Source organism: Pristiophorus japonicus, chromosome 15, assembly GCF_044704955.1.
Source record: "Pristiophorus japonicus isolate sPriJap1 chromosome 15, sPriJap1.hap1, whole genome shotgun sequence".
Classification (NCBI taxonomy): domain Eukaryota; kingdom Metazoa; phylum Chordata; class Chondrichthyes; family Pristiophoridae; genus Pristiophorus; species Pristiophorus japonicus.
Genome location: NC_091991.1, coordinates 35,412,024 through 35,433,389, shown reverse-complemented (window position 1 = coordinate 35,433,389; position 21,366 = coordinate 35,412,024). Strand labels below are relative to the sequence as shown.

The 21,366-nt window shown below is 43.1% G+C and overlaps 1 protein-coding gene across 3 annotated transcripts in view; it reads left to right on the top strand.

Annotated features, from left to right (window-relative positions):
* Positions 1-21,366, top strand: part of LOC139280693 (interleukin-1 receptor-associated kinase 4-like) — a 57,068-nt gene that overhangs the window by 22,071 nt on the left and 13,631 nt on the right. For all 3 annotated transcript variants that reach the window (XM_070900308.1, XM_070900309.1, XM_070900310.1), the window contains 2 exons: positions 6,251-6,454; positions 15,041-15,201. In XM_070900308.1, coding sequence (XP_070756409.1) covers positions 6,251-6,454; positions 15,041-15,201 — 365 coding nt within the window. The remainder of the gene's footprint in view (positions 1-6,250; positions 6,455-15,040; positions 15,202-21,366) is intronic.

Below are 21,366 nucleotides of genomic sequence, written 5' to 3'. Positions count from 1 at the left end.
GAACGCATCTTCCAGACTCCAGTGGCAGGACTCCGGAGGAAGAAATTTGGATTCAAAGGCGACTTCCCAGCTTCAGTGACCGAACCAGGGGAGAAGGGGATTACCGCCGTCGACATAGTGGATGGAGGAAAGATGACGCCCAAACCACGAGGTGAGGCGCTGAAGAAAAGGATGGCTGCAGCCAGACCACGAGGTGCAGCACTGATGGAGCACCAAACGGAGAAGAGGATTGGAGTAAAGAAAGCGAGGCTCTCTTAAAAGAGGCCTGCAACCCACTACAATTAAAGGGACAGTTCCACACACTCCAGCAATGTAACAGTAACTGTAAGTCAGAGACAAAATGTATAACTGATGATCAGAATTGTGTACATGCAACCAGCGAGGAAAAGTCGCGCGATCGCGATCGGAGCTACAGAATATCCACAATAAGTAATGAAAAGTTGTGCGATGTAGGATTTCAACTGTACGCAGCCAACGCAGCGGGCAGACACCCATCGGGAGCACACGGGTCCAGCGAGCTACCCAGTGCTGTAGCCTGCGTCCCGGGGACCAGAGTTATGCACCATGGAGTGTGGCCACAAGCAACCAATACACATGAGCTGCAGAGCAAGCGATCTCAGCAGGGTATCAATACCCTGCCCCTGATCGGCTCCACCTCTCAGGCACCCAATGGCACAAACCGCCATGAAGCTGAAAGAGCAAACTGTGCTAAGGTGTAGTCCCCAGACCCCATCGTCACCAAGGCCATACCCAGAAACGAAGGGTCACCTGCTACCATCCCCCCAAAGGAAACCAGGACCAGCCAGGATCCCAAACCAAACGCCCAGGCTAGCGAGTCAGCAGTTCCCTGTGCACTGCTAGACGACAGCTCCTCGGGGAGCAGCGGCGACCCAGGGTGCAAAGAAAGGACAAGGAGATCACAGGCATCTGTGAACCTGCCCGACGCTGGGAACCACGGCAACATCCCCAAGAGCAGGCAACTTGAGCCAACCGGGTTTCCACTACCAACACTGGGCACCGCGCCGCCATCAGACTGCAGAGACACCATCCAGCAATTCTGGAACTAGTTTGTCCTTACGCACCGGTAACCGCGTCGATAATGTACCTCACCAGTCTAACGTACTTGTCTCAGAACGGAACCACAAATGTAATGCAAACTTGTTTTTCTGAACTTGAATGTACATGTATGCAATGAGCCTCCAGCACAATCTATATGTTGGGGCGGGGGGGTGGAGAATGGAGTGGTCAGGGACACACACAAACAGAAACCACCAGCATTCTACTGCACCAACCACTCACCCAACCAGATTGAGCCCAGATAGAGCTAAGCCCAGAGCACAATCAATGCAGAGGCAATTTGCACTGAAGGCTTAGGGGAGAGTGATGTCATGTATCTTACATGGCTACTGTTGGTACCATCACAAGGTGTGCCACCAGAGGGCACAGCAGTGGGAGACCTGTAGGTTACCTGGACAGATGTGCCTGGCCTAGTATAAAAGGCAGGTCACCAGATGTGATCCTCACTCTGGAGTTAACAAATAAAGGACTACGGTCACTACAGTTCAAGTACAACACATTGCCTCATGGAGTCATTATTCGAGCATCCAAGGACACATGAATAAAATATATTTTACATTAAAACTGAATCATGTTCCATTAACAAAATACAACATTACGGAAGTGACCTCTCTCTCTCTCTACCCCTCCCTTCCCCGGACACCAAGCCTTCTGATTGGCTGTCTCTCCCTCTTCTCTTCTTCACCCCCCAAGCCCCGAGTGCCCTCCCGGTCCCGCTCCCCGCCCCTAGCCCAGGCCGAATGGCCTCCTCCGATTTCCTTACCTGTGCCGATTTCTTTAACTCTCCGGAAGGTTTTTCTGCCTAAGCAGAACTGGAGTAACTCTCAGTTGGCCTAAATGGCCAGAATTACGCCCCCTTTGGCTGAAAAAAAAGCTTACTAAAAAAATCGTAACTAACTGAGTTACGCTGGTGCAAATTGATTGGGGAAACTGGATTTTTTAACCTAGACCAAAAAAAGCAGCCTGCTCCAAAAAAACAGTGTAAATCACTGGGGAAAATTGAGCCCCTGGTCTTTGATTCTTCTGAGTTATATTTATCTCAATTATATTTTTATCACTCCTCTACAATAAATGCAATGATTTGATTTTTTAAGAGGGGCAGTGATATTTCTGGGGGCTCAAATTGTATGATTATGTGGATATTTGCATGAAAACTATATAAATCAGTGATCTCGGTTACTGTTAAAAGTTTAACTGTATTTTTATTGCTTACCTTTTTTAAAGCAAAGGAGCTGTTTCGGGATTCAGATCAGTAGGACATAAGTTGTAAGAAATGTACCGGAAAGTTGAGGAGGCCTTGTGGGTTGGTAGTGTTCGAAGGATGGTCCATGGGATTGCGAGCAGGAGTCATGGAGTCTAAAGGAAGGGGAGGAGGTTGCAGAATGTATTGGGGGCACCATGATGGTTGACATCACTGGGGAAAGAGGGTACCAGGGTTTTGTAGGAGTGAAGGAGAGGTGACCGGCTATTGCTAGTCAGAATCTGAGAGAGGATTTAAAGAGGTGTCCCAGGGTGTGGGAACACTGGCAGGGGATGATGAGTGTGGCTAGATTGGGAGGTTGGACTTGAGCTGTGGTAGTACTGGTATGGTGCCAGGGTGTTGTTAAATGTGAGCATATAGTAAGTATAATTAAGCATTTATATTTAAGTAGTACAGGTTTCCCCAGGCCACTGCAATGGAAACTCTTTCAACAAATCTCCCCCCACCCTATACATCACAATCTGCCCTTGAGGCACCACCTTACAGTGACAAAAGGTACATTTCTTTCCAGCTTAAAAGTCTCGAGCACTATTAAAATCTATTTACTGATTTTGAAGCATTTTAAGAACTTTAAGCCAGAATGTAGTTTTTGTCACTGCAAGGAGGTGCCTTAGGACTCCAGGTCAGATCACGGTGCAGGAGAGCCATGAATATGGTTTTTGTCACTGGGGGGGGCTGCGGTTTACCTTGAGACTTGGTTGGGTGGGTCAGGGGTGTACAGTCACAGATGGAAGATTAGCAGCTTGGGGGTAACAGCAGCGATGAAAGGGGACAGACAGCATTGGGCAGAGCTGACTTTGAGTTCTTTCACTATCTTATCGATTTAACTGTGAGGACTTGAAGGTAAGTAAGCAAAGGCATCTTGGAAACAAAGCTTGGAGGACTCGATCAGAGGTATGCTTAATTGTGACAGGAAGAAATGAGATACATGACAGAAGTGGCATGATGGAAGAAAGTAATTAAGTGTTACTTGACAGCAAGCAATGCAAGATTATTATATATTGAAAATGCTGAAGGGAACTGGTTGGGAAGAATTTATGTTGGGAGAGAAAATCATAATTAATTGTGGTTTCAATAATAGTGTCAGTTCTACTGTGTACACTACTTTGCCTTCCACACACTTGAGTTCAGAAACTCGTCCACACCAAGTAAATCTTTGGTACTTAAATTATTTAAACAAATATTTAAAAAAACAGAAATATGATTTAAAAAGTTGAAGTTATTACATTTTTGTTAACATTTGATCTTTAAAATAGATAGTAATGGTGAAAATTTCTTATTAGCTATTAAGGAACAGCATTAATAGCATCCCTCATCTCTCAAGTTATCTTTCTGTCCTTTACTTTCATTAGATTTTTTGCCTACTTTACTTGGCTTCTCAACTTTCCTTCGTCTCCCACTGTACCTCCTGGCTCAGCTGATTCCTGCTTCTACTCCATGACATGCAAAGTTGTTCATACTCTCAGACTGAAAATTCAGCATTCCACACATTGCAGACCTGTCACCTTGTATTGAGGTGAAACCAGATTACATCTGCAGCTGTAAGTATGCTCAGAGAGGGACATTTTTGTGCATTCATAGTTCGAGGACAGAAAATCTAACACCCTATCTTTCATTGAAAGATACCTGTTTAATTTCATGCACATAATATAAATGAGACACAGAGTAGTGTTGATGATTTACCAAAACTTGTATGTCTTGTGCTGATAGTAAATGTTGAGCTTCATCATATATCCTATATGCATGTTACATGTCTAAGATCTACAATATAATTTTACACTTGGTGATTTTTCGGTCTTGTGTGCTGCTCTGAAAATTTTGTAGTGCTGCCAAAAAATCCCCAATCATGCCTTGCTGACTTAGCCATCTGCTCCCAACAATTAATTTTCTTCCTGATCATTTTGTGTTTTTATTCAATATGTTCTTGTGCTTGCATCTATCCATCGTTTCCTATTTTTGTCTTTCCGTTCCTTCCCAGTTCTCCTGTTCCCTACTGGTCCGATTTTATGTGAAATAGTTCCTGGTATAAACGTTGGAATCCATAAACACATTAGCAGCATTGGTGCCTGACAGAAAGCAGAACCAATGCGACCAACTCATTGAACTAATAACTACCCAACTTACAGAATGTAGGACACACCTTCAAAATGGCAGCAAAAAAGCAATTATTTATTAAGCACTCATGATGTGTGGTAGATACTTATGAGAATTTATTACTTTGGCAATGAATTATGAAAAACAATCCACTCGCACATAGCGACAACATAATCAAAAAAACCTAATAAGGTTGAGTTGTTAAACTGAATAGTAACACTTAAGTTTTGAAATAATTCCAGGGTATGAATTAACTCCACAGAGCAGTTTTAATTAGCATTAGGTAAATGTTTGTATTGGCGATAGTAGCTCTTGCTTTATGTTATTGAGGCATGATGTTCACGCTAATGATTGTGATGTAATCCTACAGCTATATCAAGAAATAATAAACCATGGATTATTTAAAAAATGACACATGCAGTAATAGTGCTGTCAAGCCAAAAGCAGTAGTACTTTACTTACAATCTGTTGTCTGTAATTGATGTAATAAATGGTTTTATATCTATATAATAGTAATTAATATATCTGGAGGTTTATTTTCACTTTTTTAAATACTGGCATGAAGTCATGGAGCAAATAATAATCATTCTGGCTGTTTGACTCATTGTTGAATTAAGTTATTTATGAGTCTGACATGACCCTGTCAATTTAATCTTAATCTCAGGGGATTTTCAAAATAGTCACTAATCGCTGCTGACAAGAGATGAGAAGCAGCAATTAGTGACTATGAAGAGTATTAAAGTGCCACTTTTTGTTCCATATAAATTAATTAAAAATAGATTTTAAAACTAAAAAGGCACAGAATAGTGAATGTCTGTAGCATGACTTATCATTCAATTCATAATTCAGTAATGCTGATGAACAGATTTGGTGAACAGATTTACCATACCAAATAGTTAATTATTGACTGTCCTCTATTTGTGCGAATATTGCGAAATAAATATTTTTAAATCATAATTTTTTGTGGGGTGGCAAAGCACATTGTGTGATTTTAAACTTCCATAAATAAGAATGCACAATTTTCCTCGCATGAATATAAATCGTTCTAGGGCATAATTAAGTCTAATTTATTAGTGGCTACTGGTTGAAATAAGTATACATGTTAATTAGAATTTGGGAAGTGACTAGTCCTTCAATGATGTGGCTATCTTCAAAATGCTATAAAGATAAAATTCAGGTTTGCAGAGGTTTTCTGTAACCCTCAGTGCTGGGACCCCAACTATTTACAATCTATATTAATGACTTGGAAGAAGGGACCGAGTTTAGCGTAGCCAAGTTTGTTGCCGATACAAAGATGGGAGGAAAAGCAATGTGTGAGGAGTACACAAAAAATCTGCAAAAGGACATAGATAGGCTAAGTGAGTGGACAAAAATTTGGCAGATGGAGTATAATGTTGGAAAGTGTGAGAGCAAGTTATTATTTAAATGGAGAAAGATTGCAACGTGCTGCAGTACAGCAGGACCTGGGGGCACTTGTGCATGAAACACAAAAGGTTAGTATTCAGGTACAGCCCTAGAACGATTTATATTCATGCAAAAATAAACATAGTTTCCTACTTTTGAGGTCATGTGCCATCTCCTTTGTAGTGCGAGTTGCAGAAGTGCAACTATCTTGGAAATTTTATTCCCCAACTTTTAGTTCATGCCACCTGATGCAATTTATTGAAATAATAAAGCAATTATTTGCTGCTGATTTACACGATCAGTATATCGCTGTTTCTAAAGAGGAGGGTGATTTATATACATCGGATAATGATATGACCTAACAATCATATTCCATGCTTTGTGTTGACTTTGATCTACGATTTAACTTAACAGATGAAGTTCCATTGGCTTTACCATCCTGTTCATTTGCTGAAGGAATTGACAACCGTATCAGTGACCCTGAGTATAAGCCAGTGATACAGGTCTCCAATAATGAACCTACCCACCACAATTCAGGCAGCAGCAGTGAAAAGGACACTGTCTTGCTGGTGAACAGTTCAAATCAGCAATGTCCAGATTATGATTCTTTAGAAACTAGTAAGTCAATTAAAATATTTTTTTCAGTAATATATATGTGCATGGTATATGAATAATAATGTGACAGAGATTGCAAATTCAAGATTAATTATCCTGCCAAAGAATTTCCAGAACTTTTAATGGGGTACTGAATCCCAAGAGTTGGTAAGATTATTAATTTCAAAACAAAGTGTGTAATAGCATTATTTTTTATCTTTCATCACATTCACAAGCTTGCAAAATTTTAGTCCATTACATACCTACAGATATTAAGTAATCTGTATCATGGTCATTGACTTGTTAAATGTTCTTTTGTGTGAGATTGGTAACAAAAATCATTATGCACATCTCAGGAGTGTTTTGCCAGTCAGACATTTACCCATCTAATGTGCTACTCCATCCTACACATTACCTGAATCAGAAACTTTCTGGCCTATTTCCTATTGGGGAAGCTTCTCATCTTTGGCTATCTCCCATGGCAACTGAAGAGCGTGAGTCCCGAAGGCTGTGTTGCCTGCCGGTTAAGCACATCTCTTCTTGGCTGGAGAGGAACTTGGAGTGAGAGTGGGAAGATCCAGTTGTCATGGTCCATGTGGGCACCAAAAACATAGATAGGACAAACAAAGAAATCCTGCTGAGGAATTTTAAGCAGCTTGGGGCCAAATTAAAAAGCAGAACCACAAAGGTAATAATCTCTGGATTACTACCTCAGCCACGAGTAATAAATTTGCACAGGATCAATAAGATCAGAGTGTTAAACACGTGGCTCAAAGACTGATGTGGGAGAAATGGGCAAAGACACAGCCCTCTGGGGAGGCGTGATTGGCAGAGAGGGGGTAGGGAAAGCCAACTCCAGCGGTACCCTACTCCTGACGAAATGTCTAGAACATGAACTCCTCATCACCAACACCCTGTTCCGCCAGAGGGACAAATACAAGGCATCGTGGCAACACCTTCGCTCCAACACTGGCACCTGCTCAACTATGTCATCATCTGAGCCAGGGATCGCAAGGATGTGCGCATCACCCGCTACATGACAGGAGCTGACGACTGCTGGACGGACCACCGCCCAATCCGATCCATCATCGACATTAACATAGCCCCAAAGCAGAGGGGACAGCAGAAGCAGTGCTGCAAAAAAGTCAATGCCGGGGCACTTTAAAACCCAGCTAAGAGAGCCCTATACAGCCAGCGCCTCACAGCTAACCTGGCGTGCCTTGATGACCCTGAGATGCTGAATGCCCACAGCGCTTGGTCTGCCCTCCAGGCCTCCCATAACCAGCGCCTGTGAAGAGACACTTGGTCACTCAACCAGAAAACACCAGGACTGGTTTGATGAAAATGATAGGAGATCCAAGAACTAATAGATCGCAAGAGCAGAGTATTTCTGAGCCTCAAGCAACAACTCAACTCGGGAGCAGCAAAGCAACATTACAGACAGCTCAAGGCTGAGGTCCAACAAAAAACCCGGCACCTAAAGAACAGGTGGTGGATGGAGAAAGCACAGGAGATACAACAACTGGCCGACAGCCACGATATGTGAGGATTCTTCATCGCAGTCAAGGCCACCTACGGTCCAAACTCCCAAGACCCCACCCCACTGCTGGCCAAGAACGGGGAAATACTCATCAAGGACACTGAGGCTGTCAGGGCCCGCTGGAAGGAGCACTTCGAAGATCTCCTCAGTCGAGACTCTGCCTTTGACTCGAGTGTTCTCGATTCCATCGCGCAGCATGCGACCCGCCACCGCCTCAGTGAAACCCCAACACTGCACAAGGTAGGAAAAGCGATAAAACAGCTCAAGAATAACAAGGCTATGAGAGCGGATGGAATCCCTGCTGAGGTGCTAAAGTATGGCGGAGAGGTGCTGTGGGCACGGATATATAACCTCATCTCTCTCATCTGGAGGGAGGAGAGCATGCCGGGAGATCTCAGAGATGCAGTGATCGTGACCATCTTTAAAAAAAGGGGACAAGTCCGACTGCGGCAACTACAGGGGAATCTCCCTGCTATCAATCATTGGGAAAATTGTCGCTAGAGTTCTCCTCAGCCGTCTTCTCCCTGTAGCCGAGGAGCTCTTCCCGCAATCACAGTGCGGATTTCGTCCTCCACGGGGCACAACGGACATGATCTTTGCAGCGTGACAGCTGCAGGAAAAATGCAGGGAGCAGTGCCAGCCCTTATATGTAGCCTTTTTCGACCTTACAAAGGCCTTTGACACTGTCAACCGCAAGAATCTATGGAGCGTCCTCCTCCATTTCGGATGCCTCCAAAAGTTTGTCAACATCCTTCGCCTGCTCCATGATGACGTGCAGGCCGTGATCCTTACCAATGGATCCATTACCAACCCAATCCACGTCCGGACCGGGGTCAAACAGGGCTGCGTCATTGCTCCAACCCTCTTCTCAATCTTCCTCGCTGCCGTGCTCCACCTCGCAGTCAACAAGCTCCCCGCTGGAGTGGAACTAAACTACAGAACCAGTGGGAAGCTGTTTAACCTACACCGCCTTCAGGCCAGGTCCAAGATCACCCCAACCTCTGTCGTTGAGCTACAGAACGCGGACGACGCCTGCGTCTGCGCACATTCTGAGGCTGAACTCCAGGATATAGTCGATGTATTTACTAAGGCATATGAAAGCATGGGCCTTACGCTAAACATCCGTAAGATAAAGGTCCTCCACCAGCCTGTCCTCATCGCACAGCACTGCCCCCTCAGTCATCAAGATCCACAGCGCGGCCCTCGACAACGTGGACCATTTCCCATACCTCGGGAGCCTCTTATCAACAAAAGCAGACATTGATGCGGAGATTCAGCTCCAGTGCGTCAGTGCAGCCTTTGGCCGTCTGAGGAAAAGAGTGTTCGAAGACCAGGCCCTCAAATCTACCACCAAACTCATGGACGACAGGGCTGTAGTAATACCTGCCCTCCTGTATGGCTCAGAGGCATGGACGATGTACAGAAGACACCTCAAGTCGCTGGAGATATATCATCAACTATGTCTCCGCAAGATCCTGCAAATCCCCTGGGAGAACAGGCGCACAAACATCAGTGTCCTTGTCCAGGCTAACATCACCAGCATTGAAGCACTGACCATACTCAATCAGCTTCGCTGGGCAGGCCACATAGTTCGCATGCCAGACACAAGACTCCCAAAACAAGTGCCCTGTGCAGAGCTCCCTTCACGGCAAACGAGCCAAAGGTGGGCAGCGGAAACATTAAAAGAGCACCCTCAAAGCTTCCCTGATAAAGTGCGACATCACCACTGACACCCTGGCCAAAGACCGCCCTAAATGGAGAGAGTGCATCTGGGAGGGCGTTGAGCACTTCGAGTTGCAACGCCAAGAGCGTGAAGAGGTCAAGCGCAAGCAGCGGAAGGAGCGTGCAGCAAACCAGTCCAACCCACCCCTTCCCTCAACGACTGTCTGTCCCACCTGTGACAAAGTCTGTGGCTCTCATATTGGACTGTTCAGCCACCAAAGAACTCGCTTCAGGAGTGGAAGCAAGTCTTCCTCGATTCCGAGGGACTGCCTATGATGATGATGATGATGTGGGAGAAATGGGTTTTGGTTCACTGGGTACTGGCACCAGTACTGGGGTAAGAGGGAGCTGTTCCATTGGGATGGGCTCCACTTATACCATGCTGGGACTAGGGTCCTGGCCAATCGAATAACTAGGGCTGTAGAGTGGGCTTTAAACTAAATAATGGGGGGGAGGGTTCAAGTAAGCGGAAATTAAAAAAATCAAAGAACAAGGAGAAGGCAATAGAGCAGGGTAGCATTGGGGAAAATGAAAACCAGAGTGGGACAGGAAAGAACAGAATGTATAAACATAAAAGTGTATCAGAAAGTGGGGTCAAAGCAGGAAAAAATGGTAAAAAAACAAATTTAAAAGCTCTTTATCTGAATGCACGCAGCATTCGTAACAAAATAGATGAGTTGAAGGCTCAAATAGTTACAAATGGGTATGATCTGATAGCCATTACGGTGATGTGGCTGCAAGGTGACCAGACTGGGAAATAAATATTATGGGGTATTTGACAATTTGGAAGGACAGACACAAAGAAAAAGGAGGAGGGGTAGTTCTGTTAGTAAAGGCTGAGATCAATGCGATAGAGAAACGATATTGGCTCAAAAGAGCAAGATGTTGGATCAGTTTGGGTGTAGATAAGGAATAATGAGAAAAAATCACTGGTGGGCGTAGTCTATAGGCCCCCTAAACGGAGTTGCACTGTTGGACGGAGTATAAATGAAGAAATAATGAAGGCTTGTAAAAAAGGAACAGCGATAATCATTGCCGATTTTAACCTTCATATTGATTGGACAAATCAAATTGGCCAGGGTAGCTTTGAGGAAGAGTTCATAGAGTGCATCCGGGATAGTTTCCTTGAACAGTATGTTGCGGAACAAACTATGGAGCAGGCTATCTTAGATCTGGTCATGTGTAATGAGACAGGATTAATAAACAATCTCCAAGTAAAGGATCCTCTTGAAATGAGTGACCATAGCATGGTTGAATTTCAAATTCAGTTGGAGGATGAGAAAATTGGATCTCAAACCAGTGTCCTAAGATTAAATAAAGGAGACTACAAAGGTATGAAGGCAGAGTTGGCTAAAGTGGACTGGGAAAATAGATTAAAGTGTGGAACAGTTGATGACCAGTGGCAGACATTTATGGAGGTATTTCATAACTCACAACAAAAATATATTCCAATGAGAAGGAAGGACTGTAAGAGAAGGGATAACCATCCGTGGCTAAGGAAATAAAGGAGGGTATCAAATTGAAAACAATGGCATACAATGTGGCCAAAACTAGTGGGAGGCCAGAAGACTGGGAACATTTTAAAAGCCAACAAAGAACGACTAAAAAAAAATAAAGAGAGAGAAGATAGATTATGAAATTAAACTAGCACGAAATATAAAAACAGATGAGTTCCTACAGTTATATAAAAAGGAAAAGAGTGGCTAACATAAATGTCAGTCACTTAGAGGATGAGACAGGGCAATTAATAATGGGGAACAGGGAAATGGCAGAGACTTTGAACAAATATTTTGTATCGGTCTTCGCGGTAGAAGACACCAAAAACATCCCAATAGTGGATAATCAATGGGCGAAAGGGAGGGAGGAACTTAAACTATCACTAAAGTAGTAGTACTCGGCAGAATAATGGGACTAAAGGTGGATAAATCCCCTGGACCTGATGGCTTGCATCCCAGGGCCTTAAAAGAAGTGGCTGCAGAGATAGTGGATGCATTGGTTGTAATTTACCAAAATTCCATGGATTCTGGGGAGGTCCCAGCAGATTGGAAAAGAGCAAATGTAACACCCCTGTTTAAAAAAGGAGGCAGAAAGGAAGCAGGAAACTACAGACCAGTTAGCCTAACACCTGTAGTTGGGAAAATGCTGAAGTACATTATTAAGGAAGCAGTAGCAGGACATTTAGAAAAGCATAGTTCAATCAAGCAGAGTCAGCATGATTTTATGAAGGGATATCATGTTTGACAAATTTGCTGGAGTTCTTTGAGGATGTAACGAGCAGAGTGGATAAAGGGGAACCAGTAGATGTGGTATATTTGGATTTCCAGAAGGCATTCGATAAGGTGCCACATAAAAGGTGACTGCACAAGATAAAAGTTCACGGGGTTGGGGGGTAATATATTCGCATGGATAGAGGATTGGCTAACTAACAGAAGACAGTGTCGAGATAAATGGATCATTTTCCGGTTGGCAAACAGTAACTAGTGGGGTGCTGCAAGGATCGGTGCTGGGGCCTCAACTATTTACAATCTATATTAATGACTTGGATGAAGGGACCGAGTGTAATGTAGCCAAGTTTGCTGATGATACAAAGATGGGTGGGAAAGCAAATTGTGAGGAGGACACAAAAAATCTGCAAAGGGATATAGACAGGCTAAGTGAGTGGGGGAAAAAGTTGGCAGATGGAGTATATGTGGGAAAATGAGGTTATCCATTTTGGCAGAACGAACAGAAAAGCAAATTATTTTTTAAATGGAGAAAAATTGCAAAGTGCTGCAGTACCAAGGGACCTGGGTGTCCTTATGCATGAAATACAAAAAGTTAGTATGCAGGTACAGCAAGTAATCAGGAAGGCAAATGGAATGTTGGCCTTTATTGCAAGGGGGATAGAGTATAAAAGCAGAGAAGTCCTGCTACAACTGTACAGGTTATTCGTGAGGCCACAACTAGAGTATTGCGTACAGTTTTGGTCTTCGTACTTAAGAAAGGATATACATTGGAGGCAATTCAGAGAAGGTCCATTAGTTTGATTCCAGAGATGAGTGGGTTGACATATGAAGATAGGTTGAGTAGGTTGGGCCTATACTCATTGGAGTTCTGAAGAATGAGAGGTGATCTTAGCAAAACATATAAGATAATGAGGGGGCTCGACAAGGTGGATGCAAAGAGGATATTTCCACTCTTAGGGGAAACTAGAACTAGGGGGCATAGTCTCAGAATAAGGGGCCGCCCAGTTAAAACTGTGTCGAGGAGTAATTTCTTCTCTGAGGGTTGTAAATCTATGGAATTCTCTGCCCCAGAGAGCTTTGGAGGCTGCGTCATTGAATATATTTAAGGCAGAGATAGACAGATGTTTAAACGAAAAAGGAATAAAGGGTGATGGGGCTTGGGCAGGGAAATGGAGCTGAGTCCATGATCACATCAGCCATGATCTTATTAAATGGTGGAGCAGGTTTGAGGGGCCACATGGCCTATTCCTGCACCTATTTCTTATGTTCTTATGTTCTAACTCCTGGAGTTGAAAAGTCCCAATCTTATAGGATCATGAAATCCTGTCACAGCAAGAATAGCTGGTGCATAGTAAACTCATATGGGATTGTGATCCGTTATGGGATTTTGTCCTCTTCATACTTGTTAAAAAGGAATGTTACTCTTCCCACTACCAAATTAAAGAGTGGCTGATGTAAATTGATCCAGATTGAAATATCTTTCTCAAACAGACTTGCCATAAGATCATGGCTGATGTGATCATGGACTCAGCTCCATTTCCCTGCCCACTCCCCATCACCCTTTATTCCCTTCTCGCTTAAACATCTGTCTATCTCCGCCTTAAATATATTCAATGACGCAGCCTCCAAAACTCTCTGGGGCAGAGAATTCCACAGATATACAACCCACAGAAGAAATTACTCCTCGACACAGTTTTAACTGGGCAGCCCCTTATTCTGAGACTATGCCCCCTAGTTCTAGTTTCCCCTAAGAGTGGAAGTATCGTCTTTGCATCCACCTTGTCGAGCCCCCTCATTATCTTATATGTTTCGCTAAGATCTCCTCTCATTCTTCTGAACTCCAATGAGTATAGGCCCAACCAACTCAACCTATCTTCATATGTCAACCCACTCATCTCCGGAATCAAATGAATGGACCTTCTCTGAATTGCCTCCAATGTATATCCTTTCTTAAGTACGGAGACCAAAACTGTACGCAATACTCTGGCTGCAGATTCTGAGGTAGATACAAAGTGGGGGGGGGGAAATCTGAGGCACTACATCGTAGCACTGGTAACATCAGTAGGTAGAAGCAGGAATCCCTGGATGCAAACATGGAGGTAGAGGGGAAATGAAGGATTGGGCAGAATGGGAAGGCTAACATTGGAAGCTAAGAAAGCTTCACCTCCTAATAATTGCTCTTTTATTGTGTCGCTGAGAAGAATCACTGAAACTTAGATTTAGGAGGATCCCTGAGCAGAAACAAATAGGCTTGGCTGGATAGGTGGGATGAGATGAGGTATCTGAGACAGAGACTCAAGGGTGAAAGATGAAATTAGAGACAGAGATTGGGGGTAGGAATGAGAGACGGACACATTTGATGGAATTTCAGAGATACGGGAGCAAATGGGTTTGTCAGAAGCATAGTGTGCAACAGACCTTTGTATAACTTTCTCTCTATTCTTTTTGAATGAGATGGCAAGTCTGTTTGAGAAAGATATTTCAATCTGGATCAATTTACATCAGCCACTCTTCAATTTGGTAGTGGGAAGAGTAACATTCCTTTTTAACAAGTATGAAGAGGACAAAATCCTATAACGGATCACAATCCCATATGAGTTTACCATGCACCAGCTATTCTTGTTCACCAATCATGTATTGTCTATCACCATTATTCTCTTTGGAATTAAAATGCCGATCAGTTTAAATCTTTATCATTAGAGAATCCTTCTGTTCAGCCCATGAACAATCATTCTGAAACAGTAATTACCACAGATAAATTATGGGTACTACTGCTGAAAATCTGGCAGCAACGCAGTCAAAAAGATAGTGTTTTGCAACAATATTTAATGGCTCCAAACTAAAGTCATTTGAAAAACTTTAAATATTTCTTCAATTTATCTGTTTATATCTAAGTTTCCCAATTATGTCATGTTCTTTGAATACTAAGTTGAATATTAAAATTAATATTTATAATATACAAAGCGTGATAACTTGTGGAATGTTAAAATGTGGTGAAATGAAGATTTAAAAACAAGGTACATGGAAACAAAAGGATTTATTGGATTAAATTGGATTTTTTAAAGTTGGTAATATTCTATCATTTTGTTACTTCACTAACATGTTTTGAAATTTGTGTTTCAGATCTTCAAAGTTTCAGCTATTACGAGTTGATGCAGAGGACTGGTAACTTTGATGAACGCCCAGTATCAGCTGGTGGCAGTAAGATTGGTGAGGGAGGGTTTGGAGTTGTCTACAGAGGCTACATAAATAACAGAATGGTGGCTGTGAAAAAATTGTCAGCAGTGAGTACCAATTTGTAGTGCATAATTTAACTGCAGGCACCTTTTATTTTCTGTCATTACACAATTTAAGTTTTTATAATATACTCAAGCTGCAGATGAATGAGATTTTTGGCTGATCATTAATTCAAGCAGAATAATTTGTTAATCGCACAAGATATCTGTATAATGCAATTAGGCCTGTCTTCCAATGATGAGAAGGTGTCAACTTGCCTCAATTGGCAACACTCTTACCTCTGAGTCAAAATCATGATTTCAAATCCCACTCCAGAATTTAAGTACATAATCTAGGCTAGCACTAGAGTGTGGTACTGAGTGTGCTGCATTGTCAGAAATGCCATCTTCTGGATGAGACAGAGAAAGTGTGTACAACCCTAAAATTAAAGCTAGGCCATTCAGGAGTGAAACAAGGAAGCACCTTTTCGCACAAAGGCTAGTGAAAATGTGAAATTCTCTCCCTCAAAAAGCTGTCGATGCTGGGTCAAATTACATTTTCAAGACTGAAATCGACAGATTTTATTAGTTAAGTGTATCAAGGGATAGGGATCAAAGTTGGGTGAGTGGAGTTGAGGTACAGATAAGCCATGATATAATTGAATGGCAGAACAGGGTTGAGGGGCTGAATGACCCTCTTCTATGCAAAGAACAGTCGGAAGTTCTCCATAGTTGCCAACTGGTCATGTTTCACTTGAGAAAATAGGCCCTGGTATAGGTGGCCTTACCGCCTACTGCCGCCGAGTTTTGCTGCCGTTTTCCCCTCCCTCCCAGTTTCCACTTGGGCTGGAGCGGGAGTAGAGCACCACCGGGGACCACCCACTGATGTCCTCTGGCGGCCAAGTCGCGTAAGTGGCCTCCCGCCCGCTGAGATGCCAGATTGATGCGGGCGAGTGTCGGCGCCAGCAGGGGGTAGGACCACTCCGTTCCCCTAACCCCAACGGTAGGTATGAAGACATGAAAGAAAAGGTTAGTGAACATCTTTAAAAACATTTTTTTTACAGCGACTTATGGGGTACTCTGAAGGTGTTCCGGTGTTTTTTTTTTCTAATGTTTTTTACTTTTCAGAGTTCCCCCCCTATCCCTGTGCCTGACTACATCCTTGGAGGCACTTGAGTGGCAAGCTCATTTTCCGCCAAGATTGAGAGCTCCTGCCCGCTGCCATCCAGATTGACAGCATAAGCCGTTATTTTGCCGCTGGGCGGTACTGCCACCTCTTTTAGAGGAATCTTTCAGGCAAAGTACTGCCCGATCTCTCGCCGGTCCTTTGGGCAGCAAATGGGCAGGCCTTGCAGCTCATGAAAACCGGTGCCATAGTGTTTCTGGGCTCTGTTCGATTTATTTGCTGTGGGGCTGGAAAATTCACTTGTTTTGGAGATTATTAAAACGTCCCATAGAGTAGTACAAGTCACATCTTCTGCACATGTAAAAGGGAGAAGATGCCGTGTATTATGGGGTATATGTATTGGTCCCTGTTCCTCCCCTCAACCCCCATCCTGCATGATTGGTGGTTGGAAATATTGCAAGTTGTACCTATTTCTAGAGTAATGTTGCCCTTGAACCTGAACTAACAGATTCTAAGACTTAGCAGTTAAGTGGGAAGTGCAGCAGTGTTCACAAGATGTAATTTAGCTAAAACTGCGGATTACCAGACTCTAATATTTCTTCCTTTTCATTCCTGTTTTCAGAATCTTCTATTTATATACATTTAATTACTTGGCCACAAGGTGAACAACATAACAGTTTAAAATTGGTCCTGTAAATGATGTTAGGCTTAGACTGTCTATTACAACACATGGAACTACAGTATCTGAATTCAGGCCACCTTTGCTTTACTTTCTATTGCAATATTTGTAAACAACAATGCATTTATCTAGCGTATTTAACTTAGTAAAACGACCCAAGGCCCTTCACAAAATTTGACACCAAGCCACAAAAGGGGATTTTGAGACATATGGTCAAAGAGGTTGGGAGGGAATTCCAGAGCTTAGGGCCTAGGCAGCTGAAGGCATGGCTGCCAATGATGGAGCGATGATAATGCACAACTCTCATTTCAACATTGCTGGCAGCTATGGGAGGACCTGTATCCACTACTGCATGGTCATCAAAATAAAAGTAGTGCAGTCAAGGAGAGGGGGGGGGAAAAGTCAGTAATTTTTGCATGTAGTTTAATGGATAAATGATACATGGGGAGCAATGGCGTAAGGCTTGCTTTTATCAGTGCAAGAGTTTAAAAAAACATAAAAATAAATTAGCAATCATTTATACATTTAAAAACCTGTACAATAAGGTATAAGGTAATTTTTAGCCCCTTTAAAACATTAAAATATATTTTTCAAAACAATACATTTTGGTTTTAAATACTTAATTAAATGGCATTTTAACTAATTTTAAATATGTAATTAAAAAAATTATTTGATGTGTACATGTATTTTGGGGGATATTCCCATTCATACTTGTGGGGATTCCATATATTCATGCTTATGGGAATCCCGCACATATGGAATCCCTATAAGCATGCATGGGGATTTCCTTATTTCATTTGTTGGACCAGCCCACGTGATCTCAGACGCTTGTGAACCGCCTGCACTCCTGGGATACTTGGGCCTCGACCTTGGTACCTGGAGAGACCAGGACCTCCCGGGCATTTTATTTGCGGATCCGAGGCATTTCCCTGCGAGAATCCTCCGACCGCAAATTCGGGGCCAATGATTACAGAACAGAGTTTGTTCAGTGACATTTTTCTCTTATCACAGCAAAGCATATTTTATTTTCCCTGTTTCACCTCAGACCTACCTTTTTGTAAATTGTATGTCGTTTTCTAATTTAACTAGTTTAAGTCATAGAAACATAGAAAATAGGTGCAGGAGTAGGCCATTCGGCCCTTCGAGCCTGCACCGCCATTCAATAAGATCATGGCTGATCATTCCTTCAGTACCCCTTTCCTGCTTTCTCTCCATACCCCTTGATCCCCTTAACTGTAAGGGCTATATCTAATTCCCTCTTGAATATATCCAGTGAACTGGCATCAACAACTTTCTGCGGCAGGGAATTCCACAGGTTAACAACTCTCTGAGTGAAGAAGTTTCTCCTCATCTCAGTCCTAAATGGCCTACCCCTTATCCTAAGACTATGTCCCCTGGTTCTGGACTTCTCCAACATCGGGAACAGTCTTCCCGAATCTAACCTGTCCAGTCTCGTCAGAATCTTATATGTTTCTATGAGATCCCCTCTCATCCTTCTAAACTCCAGTGAATAAAGGCCCAGTTGATCCAATCTCTCCTCATATGACAGCCCAGCCATCCCTGGAATCAGTCTGGTGAACCTTCGCTGCACTCCCTCAATAGCAAGAACGTCCTTCCTCAGACTAGGAGACCAAAACTGAACACAATATTCCAGGTGAGGCCTCACTAAGGCCCTGTACAACTGCAGTAAGACCTCCCTGCTTCTATATTCAAATCCCCTAGCTATGAAGGCCAACATACCATTTGCCTTCTTCACCGCCTGCTGTACCTGTGATTGATGAGCCATGACACCCAGGTCTCGTTGCACCTCCCCTTTTCCTAGTCTGCCGCCATTCAGATAATATTCTGCCTTCGTGTTTTTGCCCCCAAAATGGATAACCTCACATTTATCCACATTATACTGCATCTGCCATGCATTTGCCCACTCACCTAACCTGTCCAAGTCACCCTGCAGCTTCTTAGCGTCCTCCTCACAGCTCACACCGCCACCCAGCTTAGTGTCATCTGCAAACTTGGAGATATTACACTCTATCCCTTCATCCAAATCGTTAATGTATATTGTAAAGAGCTGGGGTCCCAGCACTGAGCCCTTTGGCACTCCACAAGTCACTGCCTGCCATTCTGAAAAGGACCCGTTTATCCCAATTCTCTGCTTCCTGTCTGCCAACCAGTTCCCTATCCACGTCAGTACATTACCCCCAATAACATGTGCTTTAATTTTGCACACCAATCTCTTGTGTGGGACCTTGTCAAAAGCCTTTTGAAAGTCCAAATACACCGCATCCACTGGTTCTCCCTTGTCCACTCTACCAGTTACATCCTCAAAAAAATTCTCGATTTGTCAAGCAGGATTTTCCTTTCATAAATTCATGCTGACTTGGTCCGATCCCGTCACTGCTTTCCAAATGTGCTGCTATTTCATCTTTAATAATTGATTCCAACATTTTCCCCACTACTGATGTCAGCGAACCGGTCTATAGTTACCCATTTTCTCTCTCCCTCCTTTCTTAAAAAGTGGTGTTACATTAGCTACCCTCCAGTCCATAGGAACCGATCCAGAGTCGATAGACTGTTGGAAAATGATCACCAATGCATCCACTATTTCTAGGGCCACTTCCTTGAGCACTCTGGGATGCAGACTATCAGGCCCCGGGGATTTATCGGCCTTCAATCCCATCAATTTCCCTAACACAATTTCCCGCCTAATAAGGATATCCTTCAGTTCCTCCTTCTCACTAGATCCACTGTCCCCTAGTACCTTCGGAAGGTTATTTGTATCTTCCTTAGTGAAGACAGAACCGAAGTATTTGTTCAATTGTTCTGCCATTTCTTTGTTCCCCACTACAAATTCACCCGAATCCGACTGCAAGGGACCCACGCTCGTCTTCACCAATCTTTTTCTCTTCACATATTTATAGAAGCTTGTTATATTCCCTGCAAGCGTCCTCTCGTACTCTATTTTCCCCCCTCTTAATTAAACCTTTAGTCCTCCTCTGTTGAATTCTAAATTTCCCCCAGTCCCATGGCGAGGCTCGTGCATCAAAAGACAGGACTCAGCACACATGTGAGAAAGCTGGCAAAGATGCATTGAACTTCCAACAGCTGGGCAGAAAAAAGCAGGAACTATAGACCAGTTAGCTTAACATCTGTCGTTGGGAAAACGCTGGAGTCTATTATCAAGGAAGCAGTAACGGGACATTTGGAAAAGCATAATTCAATCAAGCAGAGTCAGCGTGGTTTTATGAAAGGGAAATCATGTTTGACAAATTTGCTACAGTTCTTTGAGGGTGTAACGAGCAGGGTGGATAAGGGGGGACCAGTGGATTTCCAGAAAGCTTTCGATAAGTTGCCACATAAAAGTTTACTGCACAAGATAAAAGTTCATGGGGTTGGGGGTAATATATTAGCATTGATAGAGGATTGGCTAACTAACAGAAAACAGAGAGTCGGGATAAATGGGTCATTTTCCAGTTGGCAAACAGTAACTAGTGGGGTGCCGCAGAGATCGGTGCTGGGACCTCAACGATTTACAATCTATATTAATGACTTGGATGAAGGGACTGTGGGCAATGTAGCCAAATTTGCTGATGATACAAAGATGGGTGGGAAAGCAAATTGTGAGGAGGACACAAAAAATCTGCAAAGGGATATAGACAGGCAAGTGGGCAAAAATTTGGCAGATGGGAGTATAATGTGAGAAAATGTGAGGTTATCCACTTTGGCAGAGAAAATAGAAAAGCAAATTATAATTTAAATGGAGAAAAATTGCAAGTGCTGCAGTAGAGAGGAACCTGGGTGCCCTTGTGCATGTAACATAAAACGTTAGTATGCAGGTACAGCAAGGAAGGCAAATGGAATGTTGGCCGTTATTGCAAGGGGGATAAAGTATAAAAGCAGAGAAGTCCTGCTATAACTGTACAGGTTATTCGTGAGTGCACACCTAGAGTACTGCGTACAGTTTTGGTCTCCGTATTTAAGGAAGGATATACTTGCATTGGAGGCTGTTCAGAGAAGGTTCTCTGGATTCTGGAAATGAGGGGGTTGACTTATGAAGATAGGTTGAATAGGTTGGGCTTTTACACATTGGAGTTCAGAAGAATGAGAGGTGATCTTATCGAAACATGTAAGATAATGAGGAGGCTCGCCAAGGTGGATGCAAAGAGGATATTTCCACTCATAGGGGAAACTAAAACTAGGAGACATAGTCTCAGAATAAGGGGCTGCCCATTTAAAACTGAGATGAGGAGGAATTTCTTCTCTGAGGGTTGTAAATCTATGGAATTCTCTGCCCCAGAGAGCTGTGGAGGTTGGGTCATTGAATATATTTAAGGCGGAGATAGACAGATTTTTGAGCGATAAGGGAATAAAGGATTATGGGGAGCGGGCAAGGAAGTGGAGCTGAGTCTATGATTAGATCACCCATGATCTT